Here is a 23,959-nt window from a genome sequence, read left to right as displayed (position 1 = left end):
AAACGCAGGCACTGGCTAAAGGATGAGGCCATTTGGAGTCGCCACATATATTCACAAAGGACAAGAAAATAGAATGACAGCATTTAACGCAGAAATAAAATTTAGCCAAGGTGACCATTAAAAGTAAGATGCAATTTGAGCAGCCATGAGATAGGCTCGGAGCCCCCCGGTCCCAGCCATCCTTGGCCTTTCCCTGTCTTCCGTAAGAGCTAACATTGGTTTTCCCACAAGATACTGGAAGGATCAGAGGCCCCGGGGGAGCATGGTGGAGTGGAATACCAACCCCGGCCTTCTGATTCAAAAGATCTTTTCTGTCCCATAAGCCCTCTAAAGCTGCAACCAAATACAGTTTTTCTGGATTGATGGTGGAGAATTATGCAACATTTGTAGATGTTTTTGTTTTCTAAATATCCCATATATGAAGCTATAAATTGCAACTATATAATTTAGCAAACCTCCAGGAAATGACAAATCAGATAAACATGACATACTATTAGCCTATTGCTGGATGCCCCTATGCCTGGAATTTTGTTCCTGCTTTGTTTTTCTGTTTTTTGTTGTTGTTGTTGTTGCTGTGTTTAATGCTTTAATATCTTAAAAAATATTTTTAAAAATACCCAAAATTTAATAGTCTGTTGCGTCACTCAAAACCAAGACAGATGAAGCCAGGAGTAAAATAGATCCTTGTCCTTATTCGTTCAGAACTTTATCTCTTTTCTTTTTTTTAAAAAATTTTTAAAAGATTTTATTTATTTATTCATGAGACACAGAGAGAGAGAGGCAGAGACATAGGCAGACATAAGCAGACCTGACGCGAGACTCGATCCCAGGACCTGGATCACGACCTCCACCACTGAGCCACCCAGGCGCCCCATCTCTTTTCTAAGAAGACTTTCACCCCACAAATATCTTTCAACCAAGGTTTCTTTCTACTTTAAAGCTGTCAACACAGAATCTCATAACTCAAGACGCACAAACACAGAGAACCAGAGCAAACGTGTCCTTTCCTATTGCCACTGGAGCAATGACCGTGGGTTTAGTGGCTTAGATGACGCACATTTACTCTCCTAGAGCTCGGATGGCCGTGAGAAGTCTAAGATGGGCGGGCAGCCCTGGATCTTCCAGAGGAAGGCAGGACCAGTTTCTCTGCATTTCGCCCGTCTTCTAGAGGCCGCCCTCATTCCTTGGCTCTGTCCCTTTGCTCCATCTTCAGAACCAAGAGTATAGCATCTTCTCTCCTGTCTGGTCTCCTGCTTCCTCCCCATAAACACCCCTGTGACCACATCAAGCCCACCCAGATAAGTCAGGAGAATCTCTCCATTTCAGGATCCTTAATTTAACCACAGCTCCTTTTGCCACGTAAGGTAACATGTGCATAGATTCTGGGGACGGGGGCAGGGACATCTTTGGGGGCTGGTGAGGAACATTATTCCATCTACTACAAAAAGTAAGAGCTAAGTGTTTTCATACTGATTTCAGGGAAAATGATCACCAACACTTAGGACTCCATGATTTCAGACTCTTTTGCCCTGACCCTCTTAACTAACTCAATCCTACAGGCCAAGTCTGGCCCTCAGGCTGTTTTTAATTAAACCTTTACTGGAAAAAAAAATAAAAATAAAAATAAATAAAACCTTTACTGGAACACAACCATACGCACTCATTTGTGCATTGTCTGTGGATGCTCTCACATAGAGCAGCACAATGAAATTGCTGCAACGCAGGTCACATAGTCGACACGGTCTATAATATTTCCTATCTGGCCTTTTAAAAAAAAGTTTCTGACAAGCAATCATTAGCTACATCTTTAGTTGTCAGCATTGAATTTCAAATTCATAAGGCTACACAAAAACTTGATCATGGTTGGATTATCCAATAAAATGGTATATGATTATTATTAATCATTGCCACAATTATACTTACTATTTGGATATCATGTATCGATGTGTGTTGGCTTTTAGTAAGACATTATGCCAAACACTTTATCTGCAAGTTCATTTAATGCACACAGAAAAGTCCTAAGTAGGTATTTGCTCCGATTTCCAAATGTAGAAATTGAGACTTAAAAAGATTAGCATCTTTCTCAAGATAACGTGGCTACTTAGGTTTAGACAAAAGTCACTCTGAGTTCCAGATCTATGTTCCTAATCCCTCCATATTTCTCTTTTGGGTATTTATTTTACTTAATCCTGTATCTTTGTCTTATTAATATTTCCATTTAAATTACTATATATGTACACATACATAGTAATTATGGATGCAGGATGTTAAAATAAAAAAAAAATAAGTAAAATGTAGAGAGAGAATCTTGGGCTTGAAGATACTTAGACTCCGACCAGCTTTATAAACTTGCCAACTTACCTGACCTGCCTAGGACAGCTTCCTTATGTTTAAGTGTCAGCTGTGACACTAACTTGAGATAATACACATGATACCACTTGGAGACCATCAGGCACTATAATCACATTAGTTTAGTCCAAGCACAGTCTTGTGAGGTAGAAGATGGGCCCAGTCAAGCTGCACTTTATTATTTGGAGAAGACTCTTAAGAAATGGAAACCTCGAGAACATTTATATTTTTATTTGTGGAACTACATATAAGAGACCTCCTATTTTAGAACAGGCCCTTTTTAAAGGACACACTCCAGGCTCTCTGGATCCCAGCGCTCGAGCTTGCTACATTTATGTGAAGACAGTATTCCAAGGTTTTACAAAGATCAGAGCACGCACCACAATAGTACATGAAAAAATATACAAAAAATCTTCAAGAACTGATATAATCATTTATAAATACATAAATATGTCATTTTTATATTTAGCTTTATGATAGTAAATTCAAGATCTAGGGATAAAGATGTTTATTATGTAACATAGACATAATTTAAGCTACTACGATGTTCAAATTGTTGTTTTCATGTTACAGGACAGTATTGACCATGTCATTTTTTTTTTTTAATCACCTTTTAAGATCTCCTGCTTGTCTATCAGGTAGGCATACTACAACCCAATCATATTCTGGTTACACGTTCTGGACTTTACCCTGAGCAAATCTGTCAGGAGAGTATAAGCAGTAACTCACTGGTGTTACCTTTACTTTCAGAAAATATGTGCACATTTACACATCTACTGAAATGCATGTGTGGGATTAAAGATGGCTGCATATTCTCTGCTACTGTCCCCATTCAGAGATAAGGCCTAATTCTCTTCCCCTTGAATCCTGGCCAGCCTTGGTAATTTCCTTAACCGACAGGGTGTGAAGAGGTAATGTTCAGGGGCTTCTGTGGCACCTTCCTGGGCCTCTCGAAATGCTCTCATAGGGGACCCAGTACTACCATGGGAAGAGTATGGTTCTGAGGCTACCGTACTGTAATGGTCACATGTAGGTGCTCTGGTTGTCCTGCTGAGACTACCTTCCAGCCCTCTCCACCAAGATGACAGACATACTATTAAAAAGCCACCTTGACCCTCCAAACCAGACCAAACCCAGGTGACTATCACCTAACTGAACTCAATCGATACCACGGGCAACAGAAGAATTGACAGGGGAAGCACTACTTAAATCATGACCTCCCCCCTCTCCCCAAACCATAGGATATAACAAAATGGTGCTTGTTTTAAGTCATGAGGTTTTGGGTTAGTTTATTATGAAGCAATAGATAAGTAAATCAGTGCATAAAAAAAGAATAGTCGCATTATACTGCCAAAAGTCTAAATTTCTGAAAATCTGCAACAAAATGACCACTATTTATAGTTCAAGCTTTATATTATGGCACAATAATATACATAAGATATGGATAGTCGGATTGTGAACCGAATATGCTGATGATAAGTAAATGCTATGCACAAAAATGCTCATATCTCTCAAAGGACACTGAATTTTATTTTAAGTCATTTACCTACATAATTGTAACGTTGTATAAATAACCATGATATTTGTAGTCCTACAAATAAACCAAATTAACTAAAATATGGCTATCCAAGACATAGTGAGAGACTTGTTTAACCCACAAACCACAACTTTCATGTCACCCAACATAATTCTGTATCAAGTTAAAGGAACATTTGTGTAAAAAGAACAGTAAGCTTCTTAAATTCACAAACAAGGTACTTTTCTTTATAGCTTATGAAATTGTCTTTAGAAACAATTTCCTTTCCTTTGCTTTAATATGAATAGGTGAAATATTTAGAAATGTTCCCTTATTTTTCCATGCAACCTGTGTAAAGAGGGGTAACAATAAATGAATTGATGGGCAGCCCAGGTGGCTCAGGGGTTTAGCGCCGCCTTCAGCCCAGGGCGTGATCTTGGAGACCCAGGATCGAGTCCCACATCGGGCTCCCTGCATGGAGCTTGCTTCTCCCTCTGCCTGTGTCTCTGCCTCTCTCTCTCTCTCTCTCTCTCTCTCTCTCTGTCTCTCATGAAAAAATAAATAAAATCTTTTAAAAAACCAAACAATTAATGAGTTGCAAAGAAAGCTCCATGGTGTACAGAGAGAACAAACGTTTTCTTTGCTTTTTCTCTTGGCCCTGGCCCATAGAGACTAGCTTGTAACTAAGTATCTATCAGCAGCTCTTGGCCAGGCCATTAAAAGATTAATAATATCCCAAGTTTCCTTGGAATCCATTTTCCAAATTCAGTTTGGGTTCAAGTTTCTCCATGAAGATTAAGGATCTTAAAGAAACCAGGCAAAATGCATTTGTCTTGAACAATGTATCTTTTTTGATAAAATTTCCTATATAATAAATGTCTAACTACATAGGAAAGTGACTCAATGGTTTGAATTGGAATTACAAACAGGGTTGGCCAAATGTCCATTGGTGATATTTGCTATAGATATTGATTTCAATTTTAAAGTAGATAAGATTAGTCAACAGTTATATAACAAGCAGGGAGACAATAATAATAGATCCAAATAACAACATTGAAATGGAAAGAATTTTAAAAATATAGAACTCAAATATCACTTGAAGCTGGTAGCTAATGTTATGACACACTTTCTAGTGGTCCTAACTCTTAGAGTGTATTGTAAGTCAGCTTTTATATGAATGTGATTAATGGGATAAGAGAGTGGGGATCAGTATTATGTTTCAATATGGAAACTTTGGGGTGCACTAATGTGTGTTTTAATAAGCCTTCCAGATAATTCTGATGGATGCTAACATTTGAAAAAGCTGAGGGCTTAGACTGTAAGTACTTCCACAAGGATCACAAAGTCAAACAAGTAAAGATCAATATTTGCCTAATGTGTTTGTTTTCTTTCTGAGAATTTCCTTCTTAGGATTCTAACAAGCATGACCACTGTTGATAGACATGCTTTATGTCCTGACCTTCAAGTGGAATATTTGCATGAAAATTAAAGCTTGCAACTTGTGAAGCACCCACTTGCAATCTCTCCTCTATGGACCCCAATCTCCTGCTCATAAGAAAAATTGTGATCAGAGCAGGAGAAGGCCAAGGAAGTGCCCTCCTCAGTGTTGCAGACTTGGAGGAATCAAGTGGTCACTGCTATGAGAAAAATATGAAGCCCTGATTCAACTTTTCTCTGGGAAAAAAAAAACGTAAGCTTCTGGGAGAGAGAAAGAAAATCCTGTCACCACTAGGACAAGGACACAGACCCACCGTGAAAGGCAAACAGCAACAACAAAACCCCACATCAAACCACTGTTCCCTTCGGGGAAGTACTGGTCTCAAGTTCCTACAGCAATAACAGTAGAGACCAGCTACTACCATGGAAGGGACAAGAAACTCTCATAGAAGACCAACTGGAGATATAAGATGGAGTTTCTTGTCACAGGAGGGATACACAGGACACTGAGAAAGGTCACCTCTAAAATCCAAACAATCAGGGCCTGTCTAAGGTGGAAGCTGTACTAAAACAGTAGTGAACCCATCCTCGCAAACAAAGCAGCAAGCACCAAGCAACAAGAATTGCAGTGTGAAGAGGGAAATAACTCATGGCAGAGAACAGGGAAGCTAAAGTAGAAACATTGTGAAGTGAATCTGAAATCCCAGCCTCCAATTTAAGAAAAAGGAATTCAAGGCCAATGGTCCACTGATGGTCATCAGAAGAACAAGAAAACCCAAACTCTTATTTATTAACTAGATATTTCTTCAACAACATCCATTCCCATATACACACACATGTGCTGATAGTCTCAGAAGAGATGTGTCCACTTCCAGACATAAAATCTCTACTATTATTCACATAATGTTTGGTATTTAGTAAGAAATTACATGATACTCGAAAAGGTAAGAAAAACAAAAACAAAAACAAAACATTCTACTAAGACAGAAAATAAGCAACAGAACAGACTCAGACATGACCGGTATGTTTAAATTATGAGATGGAACTTAAAGTAATTATGATTTGAGTGCCTGGGTGACTCAGTCGATAAAGCATCTGATGTTTGATTCAGCTCAGGTCATGATCTCAGGGTCCTGAGATCAAGCCCCACGTTGAGCTCCCCGCTGTGCATGGAATCTGCTTAAGATTCTCTCTCTCCCTCTGTCTCCACCGCTCCCCCCTGCTCACACACTCTTTTTTAAAAAATAAAGTAACTATAAATAATATGCTAAAGATGCTAGTAAAGGACCGCTTTCCTATACCATAAACAAAAATAAATCCAAAATGTATAAAGACCTAAATATGAGACAGGAATCTATCGAAATCCTGGAGGAGAACATAGGCAGCAAACTTTTTGACCTCTGCCACAGCAACTTCTTGCTAGACACATCTCCAGAGACAAGAAAACAAAAGCAAAAATGAACTACTGGGACTTCATCAGGATGAAAAGCTTTTGTACAGCAAAGGAAAAAATCAACACAACTAAAAGGTAACCTACAGAATGGAAGAAGATATTTGCAAATGACATAATAGATAAAGGGCTAGTATCTACAATCTATAAAGAACTTACCAAATTAACACCAAAAAAATAAATAAATAAAAAACTGTGCAATTAAGAAATGGACAGAAGACATGAACGGGCATTTATCCAAAGAAGACATACAAATGGGCAGCAAACACATGAAAATATGCTCAGCATCACTCGGCATCAGGGAAATACAAATCAAAACTGCAGTGAGATTCCACCTCACACCAGTGAGAATGGCTAAAATTAACAACAGATGCTGGCAAGGATGGAGAGAAAGGGGACCCTCTTACACTGTTGGTGGGAATGCAAACTGGTGCCGCCACTCTGGAAAACAGTATGAAGGGTCATCAAAAAGTTAAAAATAGAGATACTCTATGACTCAGCAATTGCACTACTAGGTATTTATCTAAATGATATAAACACAGTGATCTGAAAGGGCAACTACATCCCAATGTTTACAGCAGTAATGTCCACAATAGCCAAACTATGGGAAGAGGTCAGATATCAATCAATGGATGAGTGGATGAGAAGATGTGGCATATATATAATGGAATATAACTCAGCCATTAAAAAGAATGAAATCTTGCTATTTGCAATGACATGGATGTAACTAGAGGGTATTATTCCAAACGAAATAAATCAGTCAGAGATAGATAAATACCATATGATTTCACTCATATGTGAAATTTAAGAAACAAAACTGGTGGAGATAGTGGAAGGGAAAGAAAAATAAAATAAGATAAAAACAGAAAGAGAGAGACAAACCATAAGAGACTCAACTATAGGGAACAAGCTGAGGGTTGCTGGAGAGACAGTGGTAGGGGGATCGTGTAACTGGATGATGGGCATTAAGGAGGGCACTTGATCTAATGAGCACTGAGCGTTTTTATGCAATTGACAGGTCATTAAATTGTACCCCTGAAACTAATAATACACTATATGTTAACTAAATTGAATTTAAAAAAAAATAAACTCCAGTAAAAATGTAGACAATATGCAATCATGTATGAAATTTTAGCAAAGAGATGATGTTGTGGATTGAATTGTATTCCCCAAAATTCAGACATTGAATCTCTAACCCACAGTCTGAATGTATGTGGGGCTAGGGTTTTAAGGGAGGTAATTAAAATTAAATGAGGTCATATAGGTGACTAGTCCCATAGGGCTAGTGTCCTTATAAGAAGATGAGGAGACACTAGAAGAAAAGTGCACACACAGAAGAAAAGCCATGCGAGGATACAGCAACCAAGTGGCCATCTACAAGCCAGGAGGTGAGGTGTTACCATACACCAACCCTGACAGCACCTTGATCTTGAACTTCTAGTCTCCAAAACTGTAAGAAAATAATTTTTTTGTTGTCTTAGCCACTCAGTCTATGGTATTTTGTTATGGCAACCCAGGTAAACTAATAAACATGGAAGCTATAATAATGAGTCAAATAAAAATGCTAGAAATAAAAAAGCATGGTAAAAAAAATAAAAAAATAAAATAAAATAAAAAAGCATGGTAAGGGGGATGAAGAATGTATTAACAAGCTCATCAGGAGACTCAAGACAGCCAGAGAAACAATCACTGAAATTGAAGATAGGTCCATAGAAATTATTCAACTCACACTCAAAAAGAGTGACAAAAAATTAATAGAGCAACAAGAATTATGGTATAATATAAAACAATCTAGCATACGTATGATTTGAATCCCAGAAGGAAAGGATTGACAATAGTAAAAAAGAACTTTGCGAAGAAATAATGGTAGAGAATTTTCAGAAGTTCCTAATAATATCACAATACCACAATACAGATGGAGGAAATTCAGAGAATTTTGAGAAGAATAAATCCCATAAAATTTCTAAATACACATGCACACACACACACACACACACACACACACCCCTAGATACATTATATTCAAACTGCTGATAAAAAAATGTTGAAGATACCAATAGGAAAAAAAGGAATAAATACAAGAGTTTTAAGGCTTATGAGAAACCAATAAAGCCAGAAAATAATGAAGTCAGTTTAAAATATAGACAAGAAAATAAAATTGTCATCCTAGAATTCTATACCCAATGAAAATATCTTTAAAAAGTGATACTGCACCGACATAAGCTACACAAAATATAAGAGGAATCTGTCTTTAGACACAAGGAATGTAATAGCAGACAAAATGTGGATCTACAAAAAACAATGTCTTCAGAAAATCTATTTTCCCAAGTCCTTCATTAGCTAACTGCACTGCTGAAAAGCCATGAGCTTCAGGATGGTCCTCTCAATCAGGACCTTGGACAGGACTGGCAACTAATCATGTTCCCACAATGCCGTCATCTAATTATCGAGCATCTTTCCAAAGAATGGCTTCAATAAATTGATGTCTCTATTTGGAAAGTCATTTACTGATATTTTCCAAATACAGTGACTGCATGAAACTCCATACGATGGCTATGAATGTCTTGGTGACTTCCTCTAATGTCATTGTTATAATGCCATGTATACGTAATGCTTCTCCCCCTTCCCCTACTAAGTTCCCTGAAAAGAAAGGTTAAAAACAAAGTTTTAAAATTAACCTTATGGCTGGGCTGGTCCAGTAAGCTACTACACATTGACTGGTAATCTCATTCTCAGGACAACGTTTTGTCCTTTATTATGGTGCCACCAGACTGTTCTGAGCATTGCTGGCTGGCATTCTCTCCTGCTTCTAACAATAACATGCTATGGGAAATTGTCAAAATTTCTATATTCTTATGATGATTTCTGTATATTACGTGCTTCAAGTACTATGAAGCCTGTAATGAAACTTAATATATATTATCAGATGATCAGAACAGAATGCATTACAAAGAATACAGGAGGAAGGACAAACATTACATTCATATTGGAATTTGGAGGAAATCTGAGGATATCAGGATCCATCTAAAAGAGGCAACTATGTTATGCAAAAATGACTTGTGGCTATAAGACAAAATTAGTTTTCTAAAAAACGTATATGCTTTGTACATGAGGTATATAGAATTGACACAACCAGTACTATGCTATGTAAATAGTCATTTTAATTCTTTCTTGCCGAATTTCTGATGATTTTTTTGTCCCTTCCTTTATTTTTCCCATTTGGAAACATGATGAACAATAACATGTTAGGAAGTAGAGCCTCCTGTTTTGCAGTAGCTTTGATAGTGCCTTTGAAAGCACCCAGGATACGAACACCCTATGAGAACTACATGGCTGCCGTTACCGTCGTCTCGATCTAGGAAGTCAGGGATTTGTTCAGTGTAAGTAGGAAAGCATAAGAAAGGAAATCTTTTCCAGCTGCCCACTAATTCAATTCAATTAAATAAACATTCATTTTTTTCTACGTGCTGGCTGAGAAAAGACATGGGCAGTCAGTTTAATAGAAGAAGGACGAGCTCACTTACTAATTTGATTCGATGGCCAGGAGTGGCACTGATTTCCCATGTGCATTCCTTCCTGCTCGGGTACTTGTCTGGCCAGTTGGGACTGGTGATAAAGCCACTTGGACTGTGGATCTTCTGTTCACACTCAGCTGTGCCAATGACAATAATATCAATCAGTGTGCAAATCTAGCCCAAGACTGATTTAGCAAAAAAAAAAAAAAAAAAAAAAAAAAAAAAAAAAGGAAAGTAGCCTATTTACCCCCTACACTGCTGAAAGATTTCCCTGAATACTAACTAATCACCACCCTAGTCTGTTATCAGAGTCATCTGCTTTGGCAAACATGTTGCTGATCATAATCAGGCAATGTTTGTTTTCTTGGTTACATGAAATTAAGTGTTTACAATGAGTTAGATAAATGCCTAAAAGAAAATGAACTATTTTAAGTCGCTGGATCTGAAAGCTCAGATTTTAACAGAGCAACATGTATTGACAATGAAGGATATCAACACTTGGCACCTGAAAAATATTTAATGCAATGCCACAAATTAAAATCAATGGATTATGCCTTTTTCAATTCCTATTTTTTCATTAGCAGAAACATCATTTACAGCTAATTAACACCATTCAGCCACTTTATGGATCATGTATTTACATTTTCTCTCACCCTTAGTAAAAGTAAACACTTGAATACCTACACTATAATTTTAGCTGCTGAAGTAAATTAATCCTAATTTTATCAAAGTGAAGTGCAGCACTAAAGAGAAAAATAAGTGAATAGCTACTAGCCATGGAAATAGCTTCTGAACTAATTTCAAAAATTATTTTACTCAAAAATTATTTTATTTTAATTATTTTACTTTCCTAAATAGGAAATTTAGGTTTTTTCACAATTAAAATGGCCTTACCTTAAAGGAAACTACTCCACATTGTTAACATAAAACTTCAAAAATGTTTAATATCAAAAAAATATTTAATATCCTCAGGTTCTATCCATTCTCTGTAACTCATGAAGCATCACCCTACACATACTAATGTAGACTGGGAATTATTTGTTGTGTATGAGATATCCCTCCTAAAACACAATTAATTCTTTGAAATCTTCCAAGAAATCTCTTTGGAGCAATTCTTTCCTATGCAGACAAAACACCTGTTTGGCTGCACGGCTATGTGATAAGAGTACAACGCCCAACATAAATATGCTGTTGTTGCATTCCTTACTACTAGATCTTTCTCTTAATCATGATAGGTTTCCATAGGGAGATTTGGACTCTTAACATAGGAATACAAAAAAAGAGAAGAAATTCAGTTCCTTTCAAATAACACAGGATCATGTAGCAAGTCTTAGATTCTAGATCCTAGGGGTCTTCTAAGTTCCATTATCCCTGTCCTTGCTTTGCAATATGAAATATGGAGCCTCCAGGATCCGGAAATAACCTATAAGATAAAGCCAAGAGGCTCACTGCTAAATTGTAGGAGGTGTCCATTCCATAACAGAGTTAAAAGAAAATCCAAACCCTTTACTGGCAATAAAAATGAGCTTTATTAGGGACACCTAAATATTGTTCTACCTAAAAGCAAGTTTCCTGTGAAATCCTTTCTTGAAAATGTTTATTGTAATAAACAGAGAATTGAGGTATCTATCTATTTGTCACTTGTGAGCCACAGGATACATGCATACTTTGCAAAAACTGTCTCTTTTTTTCTCTGAATTATCTTCCATAACTGTAAAATAACCAGACTATTCCCCAGCCTGTTAATTTAATAGAATACTAAGTTACAAGTATCAGAGTCCTCACAGGTTTATCCTCATATAAGAAAGTAAAAAGGTGGGGGTGGGGGGATCCTGTTTGCATATGATTCTGGGCAATACCACTGGCTCAATGAAAAAATAGGAAAAAAAAAAACCCTGACATGTGACAATATTTGAAAGGAACTGAATGGAACAAGGGTCAGCTCAGGATATCCTGTACTATTCCAATGTTCATACAAAGAGCTTCTATCTAACTATGATTCTAGCCAGGGACCTACCAATATACATGTGCTAATAACTAAAGTTATAAAATCTGCCATAATAATTCTTTCAAAATGGGCATAAATCCAATTTAAGTAGAGAATTCAGGAGCAAAACCCTCAAAGGATGAAATAAAAATTGAGTCACTATTTCTTGCTCCCATCTAGCTCATACTGGCTAAGAAGATAAAGATAACTGTTTTTATAAAATCAGAATATTGTAAGGCCTTTGGGCCCCAAAGCTGATAACTATCATTGTGCTATTAAAATGATTTTTTTTCTTTTTTTTTTTTTTGGCCAAACCCATGACTTAAAACTTTAAATGGCACAGTATCTACCATTTTCAAATGTCTTTCCTCTGGTAGGCATTTGAGTTTGATACTCTTGGTATTTAAAGTGCCATTCCTCATATAGCACATACACGAGATATTCTGCGGAGGGAAATTAAACCAAATGCAAAACATTTAGCAGAAGTCAAGTTTAAATATGGAGAATGTTATAAGGTCTGTTCTACAAGGACCTGGGTGCTTTTCTAGCTGCCAGATGGCCTTATAGCCGCTTCGATGTCTGTTACACAAAGTTATTCTAATGCCACCCATGTGTGAAGTGCCAAACCTTTAGGTATTAGGAGGCTTCCAATGGTATGCCTTGGATCTCTGAACACTGCACATATTTTACTTTTTGACATTTGAATAGTCAGCAATGATATCACTCATTGATATGATTAACCCTACTTGGAAGCAGAGCTTTACCCAAACTCCATGCAATTCTAGATGTTGTCAAGAAAAGAACATTCCTTTCATACCTTCCTTGCAGTCATGTTTATTTTCATGCAGCACAAATCCGTTACGGCACTGACACATGTAGCTTCCCATTGTGTTGACACACTCATGTTGACACCCGCCATTATCCTTAGAGCATTCATCTTTGTCTAGCAAAAAGATAACCCCACAGTTTAGTAAGTAGCTTTAAACACAAAGGGTATCAAAGAAGGAGTCTTTTAGGTGTGGTTAACACTGACCAAGGGTAAACTAAGTCACAGCTTTCTTTGTTCCCAACAAAACCCCCAAAATTTATAGTGTCTTAGTTTTACCCACTCCTTGTTTAGCTTGGAGCCTTGTACCATGAGTTTCTAAGATGATCGGCTCTAGGATGACAACTTCTGACCTCCTTCACTCCTATGCTGGAGTGGGAGTTTTAGTAGGAGCCAGGAAATGAATGAATCTTTTTCCAACTAATCCTAAACATTTATTGCCAATTTTAAAAAAATAAGTTTAAAATTGTGAGTATTTTGAATAAATGAGGGAACTAGCATTTAAGAAGAGGGCAATCCTTCAATACATTAGCCATGGTGTATAGACGGAGGCTAAACAAGGTTCCAAAATTTGTATATAATCACTTAAAAAAAAATCACTCAGTATAACTACTTCTGTTGATTTTTTGTTGTTGTTGTTGCTTTTGTTGTTAACTTTGCTGTTATGGTCAGCGTTGATGAATCTGGGCCCTTCATAACAGCCCAAGACAGAAAAAGGCATCATTAGATTATCCTAAAGAAGCAAGTTAATTTATATATTTGAAACAAATCTACTCCTGCAGACTAGTTTATTAATAAGTAATTCCCTGAAAAGGCTTTTAGTGTGCTAGAAATAAGAGTTAGAATAGGAAATATGAGCTCTAAGAAATAGCCAACAAATTCACTACAGGGAAAAAAGCCCAACTAGATTAGCAGGCAGTCAATCAGTGAGAAGCATCAGCCACCGAACTATGTCACTCAGCTGTCATTCCATGGCTGGCTTGTCCATTAAAGTCAAAACTGGCAGATTGCTCCTGACACACATAGATGATGACACATCACTCAGACTTTCATCACTCCCACAGCATAGAGAGCAAAAAGGACACATGACAGTCATATCAGAGGTTGCCTGAATTCAAAATTTATACTGTCAACTAATTTTTCTAGTGACAGTTTGTGAGCTCATGGTGGCACACTGATAGCTAAAGCTATTTTTGCTTTTTTATATCAAATCAATATTCACTCTATGGAAATGGGCTTAGAAAAAAACATTTTTATAAAAGAATCTGATAATAATTTTTTAAGGATGCATCTATTTTTCCACGTTTGGAGACTGATTACATGACATTGAGCACAGTGCTTCTGGGAAATATTCATGAATCGGCAATAGCAGAATGCTCCAAATGCATACGGACAGTCCCAAAGTTCTAAAGAATATATCAGAATCAATACATCTGTGATTCATGGGTTCTCTATCTATCTTTAACACCTCGACTACACTTTTATTATTAGTTATCAGGTAGCCTAAGCAAAATAAAAGTGGAAAAAAGAAAATGATTCTTTAAAAGAGCATCAACATGCATGAGAAATCATAAGTTAATACGGGGTTAGCCCTGTAATTAATTTTAGAAAAATTTATAATCATTTCAAAGTCCCTTTCCCTTAATTGTGTCAATAGTGAAAATTATAGTTTGTGAGTTATGAATGACTTCTGCAAAACGGGTGCATGGCAAGCCATACTTCTTTCCTTGCAGGTGTCAGCCACTTGTATTTTCCAATTCAGACAGTCAGGCAGTACATGATTTAAACTCATTATTTTAATGTGACTTTCCAGAGACTCTTTATTTAAGATGCTTCCGAAAAAAATAGAACCTCATGAGTGGATGTAGAAATACACTTTCTTTGTTAAATGGAAATAACCAATTTAAAATTTCTGGTGCCAGAATTACTCACACTGAAATAGTTACATATTTTCTATGAAAATGTTTATATGATGAGTGTCTGATGTTCTTAAAATAACACCTGCTAGGCTGAACCTTAGTTGTACTATATAGGTCAATCAGACTTTTGAGAGTTCACTGGAAATCTAACAACTGTAAGCAAATTAAGAGAAAATGACTGGTAAACAGATTAAGTGTTCAGAGAACCAATGGTGGGCAGGGACTGCTGGAATCCTCTTTTTATCTGGACCTGTTTGGCTTGCTATTCATGAGCAAAATAAAAGTGTTAAAATGCAAACATAAACACAAGCTATTATTCATGCATTTTTAAGTCCACAGTTATTTTATAATAAAAACAACTCCAATACCTGAGATATTTCGGACACTTAAAACTTTAGTAGAAATCTCAAGTCACTAGGTTATGTTTCTAGGAAGAATTACTTGCTTTAGATTTGATAGAATATAAGATGATAGAATGATACTAGAACATAATATTACCACAAGAACTGTGGTAATGGTGACTAAAGGGAAATAAAGTTGAAAGTGAAATAGATCACGTTGCATGGTAGTTATTTGTAGCCAATTATTCATCTTTATGTTGTTTGGGGGAAAATAATTAATAATTGAAAAATAATCTTTAGAGGAAAAACAAGAGGAAGAAGATTTTATATGGTCATTACTAAGTATCCATAATACTGTTTTCCCCATTGATTGGTGTTTCCTGCCCTCACCCCCACATCTGCTAGTGCCTAATATAATCAATGTCATGTAAACATCAAAAGTAAGCATAAGACACTACTAGAATATGTATATTCTCTGCATATATTAACCTAAAGTTTAGCTAAAAATCAAAACTAGGCTAATCAAAACAGCAACTAAAAGCAGAGGAAAAATAAATAAATAAATAAAAGAAGCAGAGGAAAGTTATCATGCCCAGCAAAGTAGCATATAAAAACGTGTCTCCACGTGTCAAATAATTATATGAAAAGAGAAAAATTTCAGTAAACATTGGAATACTTATGCACACAATTTACATCATGCAGACAAAGAAAGCTTTTTATTTAAATTAATATTTTAAGTCATCTAGGGAGTAATGAATACAGTGCAGTTATTTTTTAAGTGCTTGTTCTATTTTAGGTACTGTTTTAATAGTAGTAAATAAACTACTCTAACTAAGTCAATGCAATTTCTGATTAGCTGCTGATGAGAAATAGCAACATCCCAAAAGATGAAGTCCGCAAATATATTCCGGACTTCTTATGAATGAAAGTCATCAAACTAGAGGAAAAAAGCTAGTAGCAGACATGCTTATGTTTTCACTTTCTTTCCCATTCTCCTCTTAGGACATACAGACTGCACATATTCTGAACAATGAAAATCCAAAGGAGAGAAGGGAAAAGGATGCAGCTGTAAATATTTCTTGGAATGTCCGCATAATAAATTTAATAATCGAGAATTCTACCAATAACTCATTTGAAATTTTCCAGTGTTTTCCTACTGGAGGCACAAAAATTTTAAAGCAGTTTTTATGAGTGAGAGAAACAAATGTTTTGCTGAGTAGAAATAAAACCTTTCTTCTCTGCAGATGGAAATTTGCCTCCTTCTTTAGAATGGACACATCTGCTTTCCATTCCTTCATGTGAGATAAAGGAAAGGTCCATTATTAGGAAAAAAGGAGGTGGCGTTTTCCCATCAGAGGCCTGCGGAGCACGTCTGAGACTATCAGCAGCCATCAGGCTATGAATAATACATACTGGATGGAACCAAAGTGGCAACCTGTATCAAATTCTTGCAAGACTCAAAAATAAAAATTTTCTCTTTGCAGAAAGCTTCCTTGTCTGTGGGAAACAAAAAGGTAAAGGGTCCAAGCCCCAGACCAGAAACATATATGAGCAGATATACGCACAAGAAAGGACGAAAGATAAAATAAGCAGACTTACTCACTCCCCCCGCAAGCACACGAGCACACAAACACTCCCATGCGTGTGCACGTGTATACATGGCACATGCGAGTTTCAACACAGAACTGACAATAGTCCTCTTCCAAACAGCACAAATACACTAATATCATCCTGTATGCTAAGAATTAGTTAGAATTCTTACTAATTCTAATTCTTACTGATTTTAGAATTTCAATAAAAGTTTGAGAAAACCAATAGCGCTCATGAACTCTACTGAGAGCTAGGCAAAGACAACTTGCTCTTTCCAAGACATGGAAATATTGAAAACTTGTTAAAATCGCAGGAAAGTTTTGTTTAATTATTTGAAGTCAATCACATTAACACTTACAGTTTTCTTAGAATAATATGGGGCTGAATTTCTTCTAATGGTATCTGCGAGCATTACATTAGAGAGAGGGTGTACAGGAGAAGGAGGTAACGGGGTGACCGCATGCAATCAAAGGCGGGTAAAATGAGGAGCAGGTCTGCTGAAATCACTTGAATTTGGGGTAGAACAATCACACACATCATTTTTTCCGACTCCTACATTTGTTACAGACAGAAATGAACTGGAAGTCAGGAAAGCCGGGTCTTATTCTGTTTTGGCCACTGAGCAAGTCGCTAGGTCTTCGACACTAGATTCGTGAGAGACACTGCTCTTAAATCAGGTTTATTCTCCAGATTAACTTCTCCAGGTAACTGCTTAACCACTTAAAATACATAAGCGGTATCACGTATACCTGTGCAGATTTGCATACTTGTATTCAAATGCACCACCGTACAAAATTAAGTTTGATTTTACTATCACGTAAAGTAAGTTATTAGTGTTAATGGAAAAACAAATCTCATTCAGTCCAAAAAAAAAAAAAAAAATCAGAGTGATATACTGTTGGGCCAGACTGTCTTCTAGAAAATGCTTACGCTGTTTCCGATGTAGCTACAAGACTCAAAAGACATAATTTTATATCATGCCCGAATAGCTTTGCTTTGATTGCCTTAATTTCCTTATTTGCCTTCATACTACTTCATTATATTGTTTTTTAAATCTATCCTAAAATCAGTACAGTACATGACACTGATTTTTTTTTAGCGGACCTCGGGGACTCCCTGCTGTAGATGTAACACAGGAACCTCTCAACGGTCAAGCTATAGCATTGTTTCATGTTCAATGAAAGGTTTTATTATGTTATTGCTAAGATTTTAAATCAGAATTTATCGTGAGGGTTTCTTATTTTTGTAAATAGGGAAGTTACGGAATTCAACATTATTTTGCTAATAAGTTCTCTTAGAGTCATTCTTCTGATTCCATTTCTTAGGTCCATAAAATGTTTATTTAAAATGAGAAGTTATGTGCAAAGAGAACTAGAACCTCTGTGATTGTTTTATTAAATACTTGTATTTGGAAATGACGCTATAAAAGTTTGATTTCACAGTAACACGTTAAAAATCGAAATCTATTTTCTTGTGTCTTTTTTCTTGATGTATCACTTAGCTGCTAGAAAACTAGAGTTAGTTTTTGAATAACTTTCCTTTCCAAATAACACGGAAAAATCACTTATTATCAAACACTGTTTCTTCTTTTGATTGAATCCTTGGTAATTGTTCCTGGTACAAGATTGTGGAAAAAACAGCTGAGCATGTCATATTTCTCATCATGTTTTGATAAATCCACAACCACTTCTGAAATCTTTAGAACAGGGATTACAAACAGAAGCATTTAACACTGAGTCTTCATAAGACATCTCTGGATTAACATATACAACACAGTGACACATCCATTCGACCATCTATAATAAGGTAATATTATTAACTAACTATAAAGTTAAGATTATAAAATTTAACCTATCACAAAATACTTGTATTATTAACCTCTATTAATCTATATTAATTAATTAACTAAAGAGATGACTCAAACATTTCTTCACTCTCAAAGATTAAAGTCTATTAGGTAATGTTCGCAAATCTAGAAATACCTAGAGTGACAGCAATATGGTATGTGTTTTTCTTCTAAAGTTATTTTAGACGCACCTGGGTGGCTCAGTTGGTTAAGCATCTGACTTCTGATTTGGACTCAGGGTTGTGGGATCAAGACCCACGTCAGGCTCTGCACTGAGCATAGAGCCTGCTTCAGATTTTCTCTCTCTCTCTCTCTTCCTCTGCCCCTCCCACTGCCCCCGCTCAAAACCTAATTAATTAAAATTATATTTTGTATTTAAATTGAAAACAGAGAAATTGGAGAAAAACTATGATGCACCATCTTCCCACCTTAGCACAAACATTCTTGGTATTTTCATACGGCAACTTTGATTTGTTCCCACCGCACGCTTAGCTGTATGCACAGTGTGCAGATAGTTTCACACCTAGATTTCCATTGATGTTTCATCATCTATGACTTTTTACATCACAGAATCAGTAAGCCATCCTTGTGGTCTAGAAAAGCCCACAAAGTGTATTTGCTATAGTTTATTTACCATTTTCCTCTTGTCATACCATTGGGTTGTTTTGAATTTCTATCATTGTAATAGTATATTGAAATCCTTCTTCCAGATCTGGAAACATTTCCTTAAAAATGTGTCTCAAGAATGAGATTTCTGAGGCAACTAGAATAATCATTGTAATGATTCTTGATTCCTAGGTTAAATTTCTTTTTAAAGAGTTTGTCACAATAAACCCAGTAATGTATTTTATCAAATCCTCCAAGAGTAAACCTTAGAAAACAAAAATATCCTTCAATTTTGTTTGAGAAATACCGTATCTCCATGGTTTACATGTCTTTTTTTTTTAACTTGTTTTTTTTTTTTAAGATTTTATTTATTTATTCGCGAGAGACAAAAAGAGAGAGAGGCAGAGACACAGGCAGAGGGAGAAGCAGGCTCCATGCAGGGAGCCCGATGCAGGACTCGATCCTGGGACTCTAGAATCACACTCTGAGCCGAAGGCAGATGCTCAACTGCTGAGCCACCCGGGCGTCCCTACATGTCTGTTTTCTAATAAATTTAATGAATTATTTGACTTTGAACAAGTGATTATATATAATTACACTTAAAGCATTATTGGGCCTTAAAAACAACATCTTCAATGTGAATAGAGCCTATCTACTAAAATAGGTGATTTGTTAGAAATTACAATTTTGTGTGATGATCATAAGGACATCAGGTAAACTAAGTCTGAACTTGTGGCCATCTCTTGTTAGTGCCCCACCGGCTCTTTATCATAATAGACTGTTTTTATCTTCCCTTTCCTGAGCAAACATCTTCCCCACTAACAGACACTCCCAGGAAATTAAACATAAAATAGATCTAATACTCATCCAGAACCACAGTATTATAAATATGAATCTGACAAAGTGCTGATATTTTTCACTGGATCAAAAAGAAGCCACTGGAAGTTTACACTTAATTATCTTGGACCTTATAAATTATTAATCTAATAAAGAAGTGTAAAGTATATCTGTTGTTTTTCAGGTCACAAATATGTCCAGTTACATGCTATTTGCAAGGGGCATGACCAGCTCTTAGACAAACCAAGACAAACTAGTATTTAAATGCTTTGTGACACTAAGCAGTTCACTTAATTCCTCAGCTGCTTCGTCTGTCAAGTGAATATAATAATGAGAATACTATACCCTTATTTTGATTATTAGAGAGACGATGCATGCCTGCGTAATAAATTCTCAAAATGGTAGCTATCATACGAACACTCGTCCCATTTACTTAACTACTCATTTTCCATCAAACAATTTAGGCTAGCCTCAATCAGCCTGAAGCACTGTCACCCAGGTGATTTACACTTTTTAAAATATAGCACTGAGAAATACCCAAAACAGATACAACTTCCTAAAATGATCTGTATCACTGAATATGATTTATAGCAAATTTTAGTTCCCAAGGGCTGAAGTACTACCGAGGTACTCAGGTAACGTTACAAAGCACAGCTGCCCAGAGGAAGGAATAAAGACTCTGTGCTGCAGAACAGCATCTTTATGTGCCTTCATAACTGTTTTATAAGAGTTAAAGTAGCATTTTTTTACATTTCAATAGTCTATTTCTAAAGACACAATCCATCTTTACAATTTGGGAAGTTTTTCCTGACCAATAATATCAGACAGTGAATTTTAAATATTCTGAGTTCTAGCTCTAAACTTAATCATACTTAGCCACTGGTATATGTGGCATGTAGCTTTTTAAAAACTAAATATGAAATAAAATGTATGACTATGGTGAAGTAAAAAGGATCCCGAATATTATTAATATTATGATAAAATGTACTCACTTTATAATTTCAGTTTTAAAATAAATATTTAGGTGGTTCTAAAACAAGGACTTTTATATCTAACCACTGGGTCACCTACAATTTGTAAAGCACATGATGTTTATAAAACAGTGAAGTCTAAGAATGTCTTGCTTTCATTAAAATAAAGCATTAAAATGCTACTTTGAATCACATAAGTCTTAAATTAATGCCTGAGAAGAATTTTTAAAAGGCAATTAAATCTGGGGGAAGGAAAGCAAGGAGAATACGAAAGCCAAGATCCCTTGTATTTTGAATGTACTTCTGTGTATGACTTGGACCTCAATGGAGCTTGTGAACCATTAACTTCAATTACACTGAAAACCCCAAACAAACCCTGGGCACTGTAAATCTCATTAATTTTAAACACATGGGGATTGGAATAAATGGACTTTGAATTAACTCAATCCAAATTACCTAATATTAAAATATAATTGGAACTCACTTGCTTTAAATTGCTTGCCAGTCTGAAAGGCAGATTGCTATACTAAGGCTTATTATAATTTTATCTTTTTTGAAGTTTCAGAATAATATCTTTATAAGTAGGTATGATTCCAAAATTGGGAAAATAAAGGAATTTCCCTGGTGCTTTCATATATTTCCTTAAAGTTGGGGGGATGTTTTATGAAATTTCAGCTCTAGATGAGGGAAATTTTACAATGGGTTGGTTAAACTAAATATTAAATTCCAAAAAGAAGTGTCCACTGTTTAATATACCTGATAATCTATAGTTTTTAGTAAAATTGCAATTTCCATATTTGTAGGTTTCATACTGTAATTCTTTCTATAGTGATGAGGCAAGGTATGGATTTTAATATCAGCTTAACCATAAATGAAAATATAATAATAGGAGGAATAAGAAATATTTGCTAGATAATAAGAATAAAAAATATGTTGCTAAAACAAGATCAGATATTCCAAGGAAAAGATAAATCATTTTGAAAAAGCCTGCCACTGTCTGGAAGTCTGGTATCATTATCCCCATGCACTTATAAAGTCACTGTATGAAAACATGATAGTAATAATTTTGTTATTGTATTAGCCTTTATAATACTTGATTATTAAGTGTTTGAGAGCTATATTTCATCAGACCCCCAATTATTAATATTCTATTAAAAATTGCTAAACCTAGGATAAACATGCATGCGTTCTATGTCCCTCTGAATTACATCTACAGAAAACTATGAAGAGTGGGTAACAATGAAAGCCAATCCACCTTGAAAGTCCGTGATACACACGTGCATCATGTGAATACTGATACCTGAGAAGAAATGTGCTTTGAAGCCCTTCTTGGATACAGTATTGTCAGACCTGAATTCAATTCTCATATTGTTGAACTGAGATGTGATCACTTCAGGCACTTCGGCACCACAAAATTTGCCATGCAACTTAGACTCAGAAGAAAGGCCACTCCAAATCTCCACATAATCATATTTGCAAACCTAGAAAAGACGTGGTTATTATAGTCACCAGATTTTAAATATCAGATGACTGACATTTATCATTATTTTATCATATTTTTTCATGATAGTCAAACTGAAATTAATAGGTAAAGAAAAAAATTAGGGAAAGAGTCCAAATACAAGGCAGATGGCATGAAAAAATAGATCAGAGAATTTTGCTCTGAATATCTCCAAGAGATGTAAATACCAATGTGTGCTTGTTTATATATATTTACAGCATATATCTTTTCCAAAGAAATAGAGTTTAGGAGAATTGAGATGAATATTTGTCGAGACAGTGGTGCTGACGGTCACAAGAAGAATAGTATCTGTTGGCTTAAATTTTTTTTTCGTGTTTAAATTTTCACTAGGAACCGTGAAAGAACTTGTCATGTATTGTCTTATTTAATGCTGACTATAGTGACATGAAAGTGATACACGTAGTCTATGAAAGAACCATTAATAATGGAAATGTCCTTTTCAATTGTAAAGATGAGAAAACTGAGGTTCACAAATTTCTATGTGACTTGTCCAAAATTATACTTATCGTATGTTGCAATTCAGAGAAAAGAGCAGAGTCTGGTTTGGTCTGGTGCTGCCTCCCAGGAACACTGTGTTCTAATCGGAAGAGCAGCCTTAGGAAATTTCAAAGGAGACAGACACTGTGGTATACAATAAAAAGGATACTCTGCCGTTCAAACTCATCATCAAACAAATTGGTATTTCTTAATTTCTTTGAGTTGTCAGGCACTATAAAATTAATCTGGAGCTACGCTACAGGATTGCAAACAAATAAAAATTCTATGTGTGGAATGAGAAAGGAATTCACACTAAAATGAAGTAGGCACATTCTGATTTATGTGCAATGCACTAACAACGCCAAAATGGAAGAAGCTAAGTGAATGCCAGGTATTCGTAGCAATTTTCGACCTCTAGCAGATGTTTCCATAATACACTTCTCCGAAGTTCCATCAGGGCACATTCTAAATAATACTTCTTGGGTGAATGACCTTATTACATAAAGGTGTAATTAGCAAGGCTTAACAAAGCATATGATTGAACCCTGGGGCCTGATCTGTACTTTGCAATCTGTCAACTAAAATTACGGTTCTTGTGATATTAATACGGTGATAGATAAGCAAAAGTTGTTAGGAAAAAAATTTTTTTTGAATCTTCTATCCACCTGGTTACAACAGCAATATCTGCTTAGAAGGACTCTGACATGGGATGGGAGAAAGTTACCGAGGTTAAAGTTGTTTGACATCATCGTTCCTTCTGGATATCAATG

The 23,959-nt window shown here is 35.9% G+C and overlaps 1 protein-coding gene across 1 annotated transcript in view; it reads right to left on the bottom strand.

The window, feature by feature from the left end:
• The window catches only part of TLL1 (tolloid like 1), a 193,660-nt gene that overhangs the window by 15,456 nt on the left and 154,245 nt on the right, over positions 1-23,959 (bottom strand). The window contains exons 16-18 of the mRNA XM_025438977.3: positions 22,491-22,671; positions 13,072-13,197; positions 10,277-10,404 (exon numbers count right to left, since the gene is read on the bottom strand). Coding sequence (XP_025294762.1) covers positions 10,277-10,404; positions 13,072-13,197; positions 22,491-22,671 — 435 coding nt within the window. The remainder of the gene's footprint in view (positions 1-10,276; positions 10,405-13,071; positions 13,198-22,490; positions 22,672-23,959) is intronic.

The sequence above is a fragment of the Canis lupus genome, chromosome 15 (genome assembly GCF_003254725.2).
Source record: "Canis lupus dingo isolate Sandy chromosome 15, ASM325472v2, whole genome shotgun sequence".
Taxonomy (NCBI): Eukaryota; Metazoa; Chordata; class Mammalia; order Carnivora; family Canidae; genus Canis; species Canis lupus.
The sequence above is the reverse complement of the archived record's forward strand: the minus strand, read 5'-3'. Positions and strand labels throughout refer to the sequence as shown.